This window comes from Genypterus blacodes, unplaced genomic scaffold (assembly GCF_046128005.1).
Source record: "Genypterus blacodes isolate CSIRO-AG114 ecotype Tasmania unplaced genomic scaffold, CSIRO-AGI_Gbla_v1 ptg000107l_1, whole genome shotgun sequence".
Taxonomy (NCBI): Eukaryota; Metazoa; Chordata; class Actinopteri; order Ophidiiformes; family Ophidiidae; genus Genypterus; species Genypterus blacodes.
In genome coordinates this window covers 1,890,524-1,905,570 of record NW_027466911.1, presented here as the reverse complement: position 1 = coordinate 1,905,570, position 15,047 = coordinate 1,890,524, and the positions used below count along the sequence as shown (strand labels likewise).

The 15,047-nt window shown below is 45.2% G+C and overlaps 3 protein-coding genes across 4 annotated transcripts; all 3 read left to right on the top strand.

Annotated features, from left to right (window-relative positions):
- Window positions 1–297: 297 nt before the first annotated feature.
- On the top strand, window positions 298–7,833 carry wdtc1 (WD and tetratricopeptide repeats 1). Of its 2 annotated transcripts, none has more exons than XM_076160832.1 (16): window positions 298–432; window positions 877–999; window positions 2,468–2,551; window positions 2,670–2,716; window positions 2,903–3,014; window positions 3,397–3,584; window positions 3,690–3,872; window positions 3,978–4,072; window positions 4,211–4,326; window positions 4,412–4,487; window positions 4,583–4,679; window positions 4,781–4,951; window positions 5,040–5,275; window positions 5,362–5,527; window positions 5,792–5,984; window positions 6,246–7,833. In XM_076160832.1, the coding sequence occupies exons 2-16, from the start codon at window positions 952–954 to the stop codon at window positions 6,441–6,443; spliced, it is 2,010 nt and encodes a 669-aa protein (XP_076016947.1). In that variant the 5' UTR covers window positions 298–432; window positions 877–951; the 3' UTR covers window positions 6,444–7,833. The 2 variants fall into 2 exon arrangements, with proteins under 2 accessions (XP_076016947.1, XP_076016946.1); XM_076160831.1 differs by having other exon boundaries at window positions 5,359–5,527.
- Window positions 7,834–8,986: 1,153 nt separating this feature from the next.
- On the top strand, window positions 8,987–11,047 carry LOC143008874 (transmembrane protein 222-like). Its single transcript, XM_076160827.1, has 6 exons — window positions 8,987–9,105; window positions 9,299–9,383; window positions 9,875–9,906; window positions 10,008–10,104; window positions 10,211–10,341; window positions 10,926–11,047. The coding sequence occupies exons 1-6, from the start codon at window positions 8,987–8,989 to the stop codon at window positions 11,011–11,013; spliced, it is 552 nt and encodes a 183-aa protein (XP_076016942.1). The 3' UTR covers window positions 11,014–11,047.
- Window positions 11,048–11,984: 937 nt separating this feature from the next.
- Window positions 11,985–13,634, top strand: LOC143008873 (trophoblast glycoprotein-like). Its single transcript, XM_076160826.1, has 2 exons — window positions 11,985–12,460; window positions 12,649–13,634. Exons 1-2 carry the CDS (start codon window positions 11,985–11,987, stop codon window positions 13,625–13,627), a joined length of 1,455 nt encoding a protein of 484 aa, XP_076016941.1. The 3' UTR covers window positions 13,628–13,634.
- Window positions 13,635–15,047: the final 1,413 nt, after the last annotated feature.

Genomic DNA, 15,047 nt, shown 5'->3' with positions numbered 1-15,047 from the left:
CTACAATTTAGTAACGCAAATAGAATATCAAATGAAATGTTCACCCTATGCATATTCCGGACGCCTGAACAATGATTCTGGCAAGTTTGGAGACATCATTGTAGGAATAATGCCCGTGTACATACATGCAGAGACGGGCTCTTCAATTGCAAAATTAAGATTATCGCCAACTTTCATTTGAAGATAGAGGATAATTTGCGAAAATTCCCAAATCTGCAATCTGAAAAATTCATTGTTTGCGAAGGGAATGCTTTTATTGTGGAAGCAGACCGGAAGTGCCGTCCCTGTTGTGGCTTGTGGAACAAAGTTGCGTGATATTTGTCTGTGGGAGGGTTAGGCTTAGCTAGAATCAACAAACTCTACACAGAATGAATCCTCACGTTGATTTCATTGACATTTCTTGACAAACGCCTCCTAAACTGAAGGGAAACGGTGAGTTCTGCTGCGGCTCATACTGACGCGCGTGCACATGTTACATGAAGTGGACGTGTTGTTTAGCTAGCAAGGTAAAGCTAACAGGCTAACGGCAGCTTGTGGACCTGGTGAACGGGAGCTCAGGCCTGATGCTCAGGTAGCTAACGAGACGAGCTAACCGAGGCTTCATTATTCACCCATTTATTGTGTTTGTGGATGAAGTCGGTCGCTTTTACACTGACAGAGCTCCGCCAGCTAGCATTTGATAGCTAATGAACTTAGTGTCGGTACGTAGACCAGCTCGCGCTATGTTGCAGTCTGTCTGTTTACCCCAAACAGCTGATTTCAACAATACGTCATGACAACTGCATGACGCCTTTTATCCAAATGATTCAAACAAAAGTAAACAGTACGCAGCGGTCATTTGTTATTTATTATTATGTGTGCTGTTCTTCACCACAGCGTCCTCTGCAGTAAACACAGTCAATGTTACCGTGCAGCTCAGACCCTGGTCTGTGCTGACCGCCTGTTGAGAGCATGACCGCCGTCAACATCACCAGAGATCTCCTGCACAGGCAGATCAGGGTGAGTTAACGCAACTCAATATCACACACGCACACACCTTTACCTCCTCCTACAGACACGACTTGTAATGTTTGTATTCATTGTTCATCTGCTCGTGCTGTGTATTCAAGTACATCACATCCCTAAATAGGAAGTCTATCTGCACTGGAAGTCTTTAAAAACTACTTTGCATTCCAAGTTTGGACATAACATACAAGTATTGATTCAAATAAGAGGCTTTAATGTTCTGACCTGTGTTAGAAATAAACAGTACACTTTACAAATACATGAAGGAAAATAATGACTTCAGGCCTTAATTGTCACCTGGCCACGATGTCACAGCCTGTGTGCTGCTAATGGAGTATTAATGTGTGTGTGTGTGTGTGTGTCTATGGCTGCGCTCCAGAGCCCTTAAATAGTTTCCCTGTTTCCTGCATTTGAGCCTGTTAGTTTGTTGCTGTTAGGAGGATGAGTTGGTTTTCGCTGCTGTTATTTGTCCTACACCTTTACAGCAGATGTGTCCAATCAGAAACAGGGGGCGTCTTTATAATAATGCACTTCTACAATGTCTGGTCTGCTGTTTTCTGCAAGAATAAGAGTTTTTGGAACATCCTTAAAAATGGGCAGAGGCACCCCATCCGACTCACTCCAATATAACATTGCGCCAAAAGAAATGATCACGTTCACCTCCCTGCTTGCGAGACGCCGCCTGCTTCTGCCTTGGAAATCCCTCACTCCTCCCTCTATTTCACAATGGCTGACAGACATGATGTTTTTTCTTAAACTTGAGAAAATCAAGTACACTACGAGGGGTCACACTGATAAGTTCTATCAGGAATGGCAACCGTTTCTTTCCTACTTCACAGATCTAAAGGCTATGCCAGACCAGTGACTGAAAACCTGAAAACCCAACAGTTTCTTTTATTTTTTATTATCTTTATCCCAGGCGGGCCAGGATGGGGTTGTGTGAATGTGGGGTTGTGTGACTGTTGGGATAGGTCGGGTGACACTGCTGTTTGACATCATCCTGTAAAAACTACCTATGACATCATTGCATCAACATCACTGATGTCATCCTGGACTCTGCGTCGACACTGCGGCCGTCGACACTGGGGCCGTGGCATCCTGCTGTTCCTGTTTCAACTTACTTGAACATTACATTGCCTATTTTGCCTCAGGGTCTAAGTTCTCCTTTCTCTCTCTCCCTCTGGCTCTCTGACTCCCTTTGGAAAAAGTTAAACAACAATAATAATAACAAATATACTACCTTCTTTCTTTGCTCTGTCTCTCTCTCTTCTTCTCCCATTTTCTGTATAAAACAATCTCCAAAATGTCCCAAAACCACATGCGTACTGTCATGTCAAATGCTTGCTTTAACAAAAATATAAAATATAAAATATCCAGGCCATACAATGATTGAGAAGTGGAGAACAATCAAATAAGATGTTCAGAATGCACAAATGACTGAGGCTTTGTTTTCTGTCATCAGGACAAGAGAGCGTCGGGCTTCCAAAGGTCCTATCATGTGACCGACCCCTTCATCAAGAGACTTGGACTGGAGGCCGAGCTTCAGGTGATTAGTAACAAGTGTGTGTATGTCTGTGCTTAAAGAAAGAGGGACTGAGTGAATACTTCTGTCTGCGGTGCCCTCTGGAAATGTCTTGACAGTTTGTTGCCGCTTGTGTCAACAGGGCCATACTGGCTGTGTCAACTGTTTGGAATGGAATGAACGAGGAGAGTGAGTTTTCAAAACTACACATTTCACCTAAATGACCATTATGTTTGTCATTTGGGCTTAATCTTAAGTTCTATAAGTGGTTGCTGTGATGTAATCATGAACCAAATGACTCCACAGATACAGTTATAGTGAGGTGAGCATGTATGCGGTTTGTTGGACTCACGGTTGTTGTTGTTTTTTGTCCAGCATCCTCGCCTCAGGCTCAGATGATCAGCATGCCATCATCTGGGATCCATTCAAGCGCAAGAAGCTTACCACTATGCACACAGGGCATGCTGCAAACATATTCTCTGTTAAGGTAAGAGCCCCTTTGCAGAGCGCCTACAGTCAGAGGAAGCTATACGGAAGCTAATATGTAGAGAACTCCTGTTGGCCCATTAATTAAAGTCATTTCAGGCATCTAACAGCCACGATCCTGGCCAATGATCCCACAGACTTTTCTTGTATATTTAGCTGTTTCTTCATCGTGACAGGAAGCTCAGATTTGAGATTGAAGACTCTGAAGGAAACGTTTGTAATTTGATTGATCAGACTAAGCTCAGAGCCCAGAGCATTAAAGTAGCACGCTTAACTGACCGGTCCTTTAAGCAACACAACAGTGTCCTTATCAGAATCAGTCCTTAGCCTGTTTATTGGCCCTAATTATAGTGGTTGATTGTTGGTTTTGTCTTCCCAAACAGTTCCTCCCTCACTCTGGAGACAGGATATTGGTGACAGGTGCTGCTGACACAAAGGTCCATGTGCACGACCTGTCAGTGAAGGAAACCATCCATATGTTTTCTGACCACACCAACAGAGTCAAGCGCATCGCCACAGCACCAATGTGGCCCAACACCTTCTGGAGTGCTGCGGAGGATGGCATAATCAGGTCAGGAATTACATTACATCATTACTTTGTTTCTTATATAACCGCAAAACACATCTTGTGCCTAATTATGGCGTTTAACAAGCTTGTCTCCTTTTGTTCCCTCAGACAGTATGACCTGAGGGAGAGCAGTAAACGCTCTGAGGTGCTGATCGATCTGACGGAGTTCTGTGGGCAGCTGGTTGAAGCAAAGTGTTTAGCTGTCAACCCCCGGGACAACAATTACCTGGCAGTGGGGGCCAACGGGCCCTTTGTGCGGCTCTATGACATCCGAATGATCCACAACCATAGGTTTGTGCGGCTGCGTGTTTTCATTTGAAACTTCTGGTTTGACAAACACTTGCACAAATTCAAATTGTCTGTTTCTGATTTGTTTGATGCTTTTGTCACCTGCAGAAAGTCTTTGAGCCAGAGCACCTCAGCAGCTGTGCACACATTCTGTGACAGACAGAAACCCATCCCAGATGGAGCCGGACAGTATTATGTTGCAGGTGCATATATATTGATGTAACATCTTGTATATCTCAAATTGAGTTGTGTAATTGTATCATAGTTACACACAGTGCAGCTTTGACCTTCATGGATGTGGTATTATAATCATATCTCCTGTTTGTTCCTGTTCACTCCAGGCCACCTGCCAGTGAAGCTCCCTGACTACAATAACCGCTTGAGGGTCCTGGTGGCCACGTACGTCACCTTCAGTCCTGATGGCACTGAGCTGCTTGTTAACATGGGCGGTGAACAGGTGATGCTTCTTTGCATAAACAGAGGATAATGAGAAGAGCAGTCCTGGAACAGGCTTGTAATATTTGTTCTGTGCGTTCTTCCAGGTGTATCTCTTTGACTTGACATTTAAGCAGAGGCCATACACCTTCTTACTTCCAAAGAAGTGCCAGACATCAACAGGTAGGACTGAGCAATCTGGGCTGTCACAGTGTTTAATACAGATTCAGGTTTATACAAAGACATTTCAGTGTTATCTGAAACCTTGACATCCCCAGGAGACGTGCAAAATGGAAAAACAACCAATGGAGTCTCCAATGGAATTCACTTACCAACCAGCCATATCCGATTTGCCGGAAACAAAATCTGCTCTGGGTAACGACCGCTTCCTGCCGGCAGTTGCTGTAGATTGATTGTGCAAAGCTTGCACATACTGAGGTAACTTTGAATCAATCTGTTTTCTCTCCTTGTTGCAGTTCTACGGAGCTCCCTCCTCACTTAGAGAGGATAAAGCAAAAGGCTAATGACACATTTGCACGGCAGCAGTGGACACAGGCCATCCAGCTCTACAGTTTAGGCATTCATCAGGCCAGTAACAACGCCATGCTGTACGGGAACCGGGCTGCAGCCTACATGAAGCGTAAATGGTAGATTACCTCTCACACTGCAGAGAGACACTTCATTGTCCCACTCTAAAAGTTATCAAGCGCTGATGTTTATGTCTGTGCTCTGTAGGGATGGTGATCATTATGATGCCCTCAGGGATTGTCTGAAGGCTCTGACTCTCAATCCTGGGCACCTGAAGGCTCATTTCAGGCTGGCACGGTGTCTGTTCGAGCTGAAATACGTCGCTGAAGCTCTGGAGTGTTTGGACGATTTTAAAGGGAAGTTCCCAGAGCAGGCGCACAGCAGCGCTTGTGACGCCTTGGACAAAGATATCAAGGCGGCTCTCTTCTCCAAGACTGAATCAGGTGGGGACAAATGGCTGATGGACAGTAGCTCTCACTTGTTAAGTAAATGAATACAGTAACTGATGCTTTCTTTGTCGTGTTAGCAGAGGATAAGAAGAACAACAGCTCTATTCGAATCCACTCATTCAGTCGGAAGGAGTCCATCCCTGAGGACGAGCTGGTTTTGAGAGAGCGAAGCTTTGACTACAAGCACAGATACTGTGGTCACTGCAACACCACCACCGACATCAAAGAGGCCAACTTCTTTGGAAAGTGAGTAGATGTCATTTGTCAGAGGCCTCACTAGGGGGCAGCCTTTAGTAGCTTCCAACTGTTTACAGCCATTTAGGTCAGTCAAAAAGTAGATTTGCTACTTGTGCACCATAACAAATAAGGTTGAAGCAGTAATGGAGCAGGTTGGGCCCATTTATGTGTATGGAGAGAGTGAGAGATTTGGAACGCTATGTTCTCCACTATGTATTTTTGTAATGCATTCTGAGTTTTCGGTCATTCTGAATGGTTTTGTTTTCAATGCAGCAAAGGCCAGTACATCGTCAGCGGATCAGACGACGGCTCCTTCTTTATCTGGGAAAAGGAGACGACAAATCTAGTGAGGATCCTACAGGGGGACGAGTCCATAGTGAACTGCCTGCAGCCCCACCCCAGCTACTGCTTCCTGGCTACCAGTGGGATTGACCCTGTAGTCCGATTATGGACCCCTAGACCAGAGGTAAACAAGCAACACTAATACTCTCTGTATTTGTTTTTTAGCTTTGACATTTTTGTATGGCTGACCTTAAAGGACAATCATACAGGAATTCATTCTTTTGTTTAGTTTTCCTTCATTTCACACAATCAAATCTTGGATGCAGTTGATGCCCCACAAAGGGGATATGTGTCCTGCATAGTGATATAGCGCCCTCTTCTGGGTGTTTAAAGAAATGTTTTTGTCCGTCTATTCTACTAACCGCTCTGATCTCTGTTTCTGCAGACGGACAATGAGAACGGGCGCGTGGTGGAGGACATGGAGGGCGCCGCTCAGGCCAACCAGCGGCGGATGAACGCAGACCCCCTGGAGGTGATGCTGCTCAACATGGGGTACCGCATCACCGGACTGCACGGCGTCGGCCCAGAGGGGTCAGACGACGAAGACGGCTCAGAGGGACAAGTACAATGTCGGCCAAGCTAAACGCGCTTTAAACCATTACATTGAATGGAGATAGGAGGCAAAGCTTTCTCCCTGCTCCTGTTTGAATTGTAACCCCCCCTCCCCCGCCCCCCCTGTGTGACAGATACAGTGATTGAGTGAATGTCATGTCACATCTCTGCACTATGCATCGCCCTCCCCTATCCTGACTTGGGATTTGCGGAGACCACTTTGGGGAGAGGAATTCACGGAGGGTGGAGCAGAGGCCCATCCCACCCCTTCAAATCGCCGCTAACACCTCAGCCTCTCCATCGACCCTGCGGGGGCTGGGGCTCTCACCTTTTGAGAGGTGGAGCACCGTCCACATCACCCCCCAGACAAAAAGGAGGAGTTTCAGCACCTGTCCCTCCTCAGGTTTATGTTGGAAGAGACGACACGTAGGAGGAGTGGGTGGTCAACCTATTTTCTTTAGGTTAGAGCGTGGCGACACAGCTGCAGCATCCTCTATGGAGGATTGGATCACAGAGCAGAATCTGGAGCTCTGTCCCATCTCCTGTCTGCTCTATGGTTGGAGCGTGGAGTGGCAGCGTCCGCTCACTCAGAAAGGCTGCACGCCAAAATCATTGATTTTGAGTTAGGTTGGATCTTATTTTTAGTCTGAGCTTTTGTTGCAGGAAGCCTAGAATTAACGAGTCACTCTTAAAGTTGTGAAAGTGTTGCTCCAATGACTTGCGTGTTGGTGAAATTAATGCTTTGTCTTTCATTTTATCTCCTTTTGGGGGGGGGAAAAATAATGGTTTCTGCTGTCAAAGTTGTTTTTTATTATTTCAGTGGCCAAGGATTAGCTCTCAGATCTCTGCTTCTGGGGGGAATAATGGTGACGTTGAATCATTTTAGTTAAGAGGCTTCACTACAATACTGTTTACATCGACGACATCATATTTGTTAATGGACGACATTCTTATTGAGGTTTTTGTTTTTCCGAACGTCCCATTGATGACTGATGTAATTGGGCTTGGCTTGTCGGTGTGAAACCTGTGAGGCGTAGACGGCACCCAGATGCTGTCAGCGTTCACAGCTTTCTAATGGAACAGATGTAAGTGTTTGCTGACGATAGGGTTTCTGCCCAATAGCATTAGCACTAGTCCTCTACTACATCACATGTTACTGGAGTCCTGCATGTATGAGGCTTCTCTGACATAACTGTAGGCAAATAGGACACAGAGCCATTTTATCCTTTGCTCAGCCAAAGGCCTGTCGGGCGTCTCGGCCCTACATAAGGTGAATTTCAGGAATGTCCTTAACAACATGCAACACTAGGCTTCCACGTATTTTACTTTGTTAAACAAATTGAGATACTTTGTTTATTTTTCTTTAAGGAATCCTGAAATAACCTTTGTTGCAAACAAAGAATAAAATTATGAATACCTGATTGTTTGTGTTCTCGTGCTTTGAGTTTCTCCTCTGTGACGCTGACGCTGATCTCTCACAAGTGTAATCTGACAGCAGCTCAGTCATGCTGTGCTAACTAGGCTGGTAAGATGTAGGTGAGGTTATTGTATAAATGTCCCAGCTCCTCTTTCATTCCTCATGTCCTCCCCCCCTCTGCGTTTGCTGACTAGGAAGCAACAAATGTGAGCAAAAGTACATTGCAGGCACGAGTAGTTGGGAACACCATTACATGGCCTACATACTGTACTGTAATGAGGTGTGTGTGTGTGTCAGTGTGTGTCAGTGTGTGTCAGTGTGTGTCTGTGTGTGTCTGTGTGTGTGTGTGTGTGTGTGTGTGTGTGTGTGTGTGTGTGTTTTCACATTTGTTCTATAATGTTTCTGATGTGATGAGGAAATAAAAACATGCAATGTGATTTCATGTCCCTTTGTTGGTCTCATCTCAAATATTTGAATGACTGATCTCTTTACATGCGTACATTTACACAACAATTGAGAGTTTTGTAATACAAGAAATATGCAGTATCCATTATATATCTGAAATAAACCATAGGGAAGTTCTAACAGAAACAACTCTGGTCAATCAGCCCTTAACGCTCTGTTGGAGTTTGAGTGGATAAGAAAAGGACAAAAGCTGTATTAGTTATTCTATTTTTAGGATAAACGTCAGACCAATGAATTGAGGACAGAACAAGTACAATGTTACTTTTTTGCCAAAACGTCTGTACAATGTAATGAAACAAAATTGAGGACAAGAACCTAGATTACAAAAGGTTCAAAGATCTGCAGAGTCCGCATAAACCGTGTGTATTATTTAAATGTGTTTCCTTGGCTTGCTTAGATATAGGACAAAGCGCTAACATTTGTTTTCAACGCTATATAATAATGTTACGAATATGTAATTTACCTAAGAACACTTTTTTTTAAATTGGAAATCTAAACTGTACGAAAGAGAACAAAATATATTTGTTATTCTTAACGGGGTGGTGCGTTCATTGACCGGTGGTGCGTTTACTGACCGGCAGTCACGCTCCGTGTCCGCGCGCTCCCGCAGCCGCTTCTCTCACGGCCGTGTGCGCACGCGTGTGTGTTCTTGTGCGTGTGTGTGTTTGCGTCACGCGCTGTCAACTCCAGTGATGGCGGAGGCTGAAGACGCCGACATAATGATGAGCTACAGTGGAGACTTCACACCAAACGACAGAAGGTGCAGCCGCTACCCGCACTGCATCGTCTGGACACCGATTCCGCTCTTATCGTAAGAAGCTAATGCACCGTGAACGCCTCTAGATAACACAAACGCTGCACACATTATTATTGTAGCGCCGTCAGATGGCGGATAAAGCGGGTTTGTTTGTTTGTTAGCCTGCTGGGTCATTGTGATCAAACACACACGCCACTGCTGCTATTTTACTCTCTCACGGTGTGTTTGGGTGTGTTTGTTTCTGCAGGTGGGTGCTTCCCTTCATTGGTCACATGGGTATTTGCACCTCTGCGGGAGTCATACGGGACTTTGCAGGATCATACTTCGTGTCGGTGAGCGGAACGCTTTTGTCTCTCAAACGTTACATTCAAGTGTCATGGGAGTCAGAGAACCAAACCCAAGAGCGGAGCTGTGGAGCTGATAGTGAAAGGGATGATGGGATAATGGGATGATGGGATGCTGGGGTGGGACCTCCAGCTGTTTTCCCATGATTCATCTGTCTGTCAGGTGTTTCTGCATCCACGATGAAGACAATTATTGAGGCAGAGTTCGCCCGTGTGCCTCATTATTACCCCACATGGTTAGTGAGTTGAAGCCCAAGAATAGAATGTGAGTTGGATAGAATGTGACGTTTCTGGGTTCACATAAACCAGGAAAGAAATGAAGAATGTAGGCCAAACAAAAACAGTCAAAGTGTACAAAAAGTTAAATCTGTTCAGCAAAGAGTGTGAAGGAGGATGATGATGATTGCTTCACTTTAAACTGTATATATTTAATGTGTTGTGTCACTTTGAGCTGCTCTGTCTTTGTTTTCATGTTTCAGGAGGACAACATGGGCTTTGGTCGACCAACAAAGTGAGTTAATGAACGTTGCACGTCAAATGTTGACAGTGGATCACGGATGTAAATGAGTGAAACCTTGTTAAATATTGACACATTCTTGTTATTTTTACTAGGTATTGGAAGCTGGATGTGGATAAAGTATGTGGCAGCGGCGCTGTGACGTGGGACAAAGCCGTCCACGATGCGTCTGAGGAGTACAAGTGCAGACCGGTGAGACCAGCATGTGTCATTTACTCCACACAGTACAACATGTTTGGAATAATGAATAAATTAATATCATGGTTAAATAATAACAACCTTTTCTCTGTTGTTGAAGCACAATCTGTGCTTTGATAACTGTCATTCCCACGTCGCCATGGCCCTCAACCTTATGCGCTACGACAACAGCACATCCTGGAACATGGTGAACCTCTGCGCCCTCTCTCTCATCCATGGGAAACACGTCAGGTAAACATTTATCTTCATCCAACCACTTCATCGTCACTTTAAGAGCAGTGAGTGTACAGGTCCTGTTGATCTATCACATGGGTGTGGTTAGCAGAGGGAAACACCATTACTGTAACAATAGGAGGCCCGACACACCTGCAGCATCTTCACAAACAAATTGCTCTGCTCCTGTTTGCTTGAGACATATGGTGGGGAGCGGCTCCCCTCATTAGTCTCTGCTGACCCACATAGAGGAGGCCGCTGTCACCGTTAGTGCTGCCTCTGCATTTACACTCTCGCGGCTTCACGGCGTCTTTTAAACAGAGGGGAGCCGTGTAATCCATCACTGACTGCAGCAGCGGCCCCCTCAGAGTCACCGCTGGAGGTCACCTCTGCACCGGGGCTCCCTGCAAAGGACAGTAGGACGGTGAGGGAGGGGGCCGTGTAGGGACCTCTGGGAGAAACTGGAGTGTGTGATAATGTAACGCACCACGTATGTCCTTGTGTGTCCAAAATATACACGAGAAGGTGCTTTTACACACACAAACACAATCCAGATGTTGGTAACTGCTCTGACACACACTCTTCCTCTCCATCTCCTTCAGCTGGGCAGCGTTCCTCAAGACCTGGATGCCCTTCTCTATGCTCTGCGGTGTCCTCGCCACCTTCCTCCTCACGTTCAACCTGCAGTAATGCACAGCTGGACGGCGGACTCCTGGGAATCGGCTTCATCTTATACATTGTGACCGATTGCGTAGTGTGTAGGGCTTCATCGTCTGCAGTGAGGAACACGAGGGCAAACTGCTCCCCGTTTGCAGGGTCAGTTTGAAATCAGTATTCAATCGGTACGTCATCAGTCAAGCTGTTGTGCGGTTATTTTTCTCCTCCTGAGTGTTTGTCACCGTGGGGGAGGTCCTTCAGCGTTTTGCATGCCTAAAGTGGCTGGTTAGCATTCCTCGTTGAAAGGAAGGGACACAAAACACTATGAGACTTTTACAAGCGAGCATGTTTACAGAAAAGAACACAACTAAACCGTATCAAGGTTTAAAAAGGTGGATCTCGTGTTTGTTTTGTTTTTAGGAAGATGTGTAAATGTATCTTAAAGATGCCGTGGCTCCATCCCCAGATGCTTTGTTAAACAACACAGTGGAGCAACAGTGTAAAAGTGCAGAAATGTATTTTTCATGAGCTGCAGTGATGAATGTGTTTTCTATCTGCTGGATTTCAGAGATAAATTACTACAACGCGAAGCAAAATCTTGAATATACAAAATATACATCCCTTATTTATCTGATGAGCTGCTACCAAAGAGAGAATAATGTAGGACTCACGTGGGAAAGTACTTAAGTGTTAAGATATCCTCAAGTGTTGTGTTGCTCTCGTAATGTTATTGTTTCTTTTATTCAGTATTTTAATGCTTTCAAAGTGGGAATATTGCATCGACTGAATTATACAATGTTGAAGTATTGTTTAAGAATGATGTGTTAAGTATTGTACCTCACTGTGGTATCGTTTGTGTTATTTGTTACACGTCACACGTTGTGTACTTGGTGGTCTTGTGTCTGAGCTGATGGACTGTGGTGGAGGTCACACACTGGGCGCTAATCATCCCCTGTACCTTTAAGGGAAACGCAGCTCTGTACCTTTCCCACCCCCCTCACCACATGCAGCCTGATATGAACTACCATCAATGCGCTGGAACCTTTTATTCCCCGAGTGGAGTCGATGAGGAGTGGTGGATACTGGAACGCTCTTCACCTTCAGCCTCTGCAGCATTTAATGAGTGTTGGAGAACAAAAGCTGCGTTCCTTAGGAGAGATTTGATTGCTGGGTTTTTTTCCCCTCTTTTGTCTTTATTGTTAATTAGCTGCAGTGTAGAGATGTGTGTTCTGGCAATAAGTGTTTTTTTGGGTTTAGTACTTTGTGCACCATGCCAGTGCTTGGAGTGTCCGCTTGGCTGTGAGTGTTTCGCCGCCACGCGCACGGTGATGTGCGTCTCTAAGGATCTGCTCACGGTGCCACAAAGTGCTCCACCATATGCTCGGACTGTGGTTATCACAGGAAACGACATACGGAGGGTGGGACCTGAGTCATTTATAGAGCTGGAGAATGTCACCAACGTCATTTTAAGCAATAATAGGTGAGGATGTGCTTTATGTTTTTGATTGACTGATAATGTGTCTCATTCTAATTTATTGTGAGCGTTGGAGATATTGTTCTTTGGTGTTGACGCTTCACTGGGATGCATCAGGGTTTAATTGTAACCAAGTGTAACATTACAATTAAATATCTACGGACAAATCTCACAGTGTCTAGTGGTGTTTGCAGGTTGACAGAGGTGGCGTCACACAGCTTCTCTGCCCTCATCAACCTGCGCTTCCTGGACCTCAGCGGGAACCAGCTGAGCCTCATCCATCCAGAGGCTCTCAGCATACCTGGCTGCCCCCTGCAGGAGCTCAACCTCAGCCGCTCGCTCTACAACTCGACCGCTCTGACCGACCTGAGCACGGCTCTGCGCTGGGGCGGCCTCGGGGGGCTCCTCCGCCTCGACCTTTCCGGAAACCACCTAGAACTGCTGCCTCCGGGGATGTTCTCCCACCTGCCCAATCTGCAGCACCTCTTGCTCTCTAACAACTCCCTGGTATCTGTCTACGGAGGCACCTTTTCTGGCATGAACCATCTGGAGGTGTTGGACCTCACACACAACAGCTTTGGGATATTCAGACCTGATGCTCTACAGGAGTTGGGGAAGCTCAGAAACATCCGCATCCTTCTGGGTTACAATCCCTACACCTGCTCTTGCGAGATTCGTGATTTTGTGGTCTGGCTGAACGACTCAGGGTCTCAGGTTGATGTAGACGCTGTGAGGTGCGCCTCACCAACAGGGTTAACTGACACCGGGCTGCGAGGTCTCGGAATTCTGGACATTGGTTGTCTTCTTCCAGCCCAAGGAGAGGTGACCGACCTCACCCTGCAGACCTCCTACGTCTTCTTGGGGCTCGTGCTGGGCTTTGTCGGCATGGTCTTTCTGCTGGTGCTCTACCTGAACCGCAACGGCATGAAGAAGTGGATCATTGAGATGAGAGACGCGTGTCGGGACGTGCTGGAGGGGTATCACTACCGCTACGAGATCGACTCGGACCCTCGGCTGGGGCACGTCTCGGCGGAAAAAGCTGCCAAAACAGTACGAGGGCATTTTGGTTTAGGTTTGTCACAGCAGCCGCCACTCGACACGTGTCTGGTTCAGATTCCCACAGATACGCAGGTCAAACAGATGACCCCGCCCCCGCCAGGTTTGACCCTATGATCATTAGATGAAATGTGACAAAGATGGATGTGAACGGTCTATGCCGGCAAAGGTTTGGTTTAATGTATTTTCCAGGCTCCAGACTTACTGTACCGACGTGTGGACCTCACCTGATAAGTGCCTTTGTGTTTTGGAGGCACTGAAGCTTGAAATTGAAACTTGTATCCACACGTACACGCACTAAATATGGCCTGGTGATATCACATTACTGTTGCACGTACTGCATTTTTGTTCCAATTCAATGAAAACATATTGATCCATGGATTTCTTATGCATTTTTGTCAAGTGGCGTTCAAAGATCGACATACAGGAAACATCAGACAGTAGATGCTCACTTTCTTGCATGAAAGATTTATGATAAGATGAGATAAATTAAGAAATGCAAACTATAGACAGGGTAGATTTTACTATAGCTGTATGAAATGATATATGTTTTAGTGAAATTATTCAAATTACATAATCCTTGTATTTATCATTTAATCATATATCTTTATCGGAATCTAATCTTTAATGTAATTGTATAATATTTAAAATTATAGATAGTTAAACAATGATGTAAATCACCATCACTCATTATCTTGTCATTTATATTAAGTAATGATATTATAAATAAAACAAGACTGATTCATTTTCTGCTGCTTCTTTTTTGTGAATGTAGTCACACTACATGCCGTCCACACACTGGAGTGTTTCCCCGTAAGTGGCCTTACAATTTCATCTCCTCAGAGTGGGTGATTAAGTGTTTCCATAGAGGGGGAAAAATAGGGCAGAATGAAAGATCTGGTTTGGAAATAAACCTGCTGGCTCTGCAGCTGTGCACCTCTGTTTGCCTCACCACCTGCTGCCTCACACGCGTGTGCTACATGTGTTAAATGGAACGAGACAGGCCAGGTCCCATGCGTAATATAGCACAAACTCATGCTACCACAATAAAAAGACATCTAGTGCTTGTTTTTGGCTATTTTCACAATACTTGAACGCATAATAAAACCAAATCCTCTGAAAGAATCAAGAGTACACAGAGACATCAAAAGGAAAATAGAGTATTAAGTTCTCTAACAGGAACAGGGACGTTAAATATGTGCATGTGTTACACAAAATCAACCATCTGAATCATCCAGCACCTCAAAACCTTGTCCATGTCATTAGCAGAGAAAGGTGAGTAATTGTTGCCTGTTTGATAATGTATTAGGCAGGAAGAGGCCAGCTAAGACACTTTAAACACTTTTGCATGGGATCCCAAAAATATTTGAGGCATTGTCAGATGGTTTATCTCACCTGTTGTGTGATGTTTGGACCAAATTTGATACACGATACACACATTTTGGTTACGACACCACTTATTTGCACACACTGAGCCTGATAATGAAAACATGCAGACCTAATAAGCACCACCTCTTTGTCCTCCATTTGTTAATTG

Bases quoted from the DNA above. Each gene is read 5' to 3' on its own strand.
- wdtc1 (XM_076160831.1), top strand. From the start codon at position 952: ATGACCGCCGTCAACATCACCAGAGATCTCCTGCACAGGCAGATCAGG. The intron at 2,717-2,902 runs GTGAGTTTTCAA...TTTTTTGTCCAG, and splicing joins GAATGGAATGAACGAGGAGA to CATCCTCGCCTCAGGCTCAG. The intron at 5,276-5,358 runs GTGGGGACAAAT...TTGTCGTGTTAG, and splicing joins CTTCTCCAAGACTGAATCAG to CAGAGGATAAGAAGAACAAC.
- LOC143008874 (XM_076160827.1), top strand. From the start codon at position 8,987: ATGGCGGAGGCTGAAGACGCCGACATAATGATGAGCTACAGTGGAGAC. The intron at 9,106-9,298 runs GTAAGAAGCTAA...TTGTTTCTGCAG, and splicing joins ACACCGATTCCGCTCTTATC to GTGGGTGCTTCCCTTCATTG. The intron at 9,384-9,874 runs GTGAGCGGAACG...TTCATGTTTCAG, and splicing joins CAGGATCATACTTCGTGTCG to GAGGACAACATGGGCTTTGG.
- LOC143008873 (XM_076160826.1), top strand. From the start codon at position 11,985: ATGCAGCCTGATATGAACTACCATCAATGCGCTGGAACCTTTTATTCC. The intron at 12,461-12,648 runs GTGAGGATGTGC...TGGTGTTTGCAG, and splicing joins GTCATTTTAAGCAATAATAG to GTTGACAGAGGTGGCGTCAC.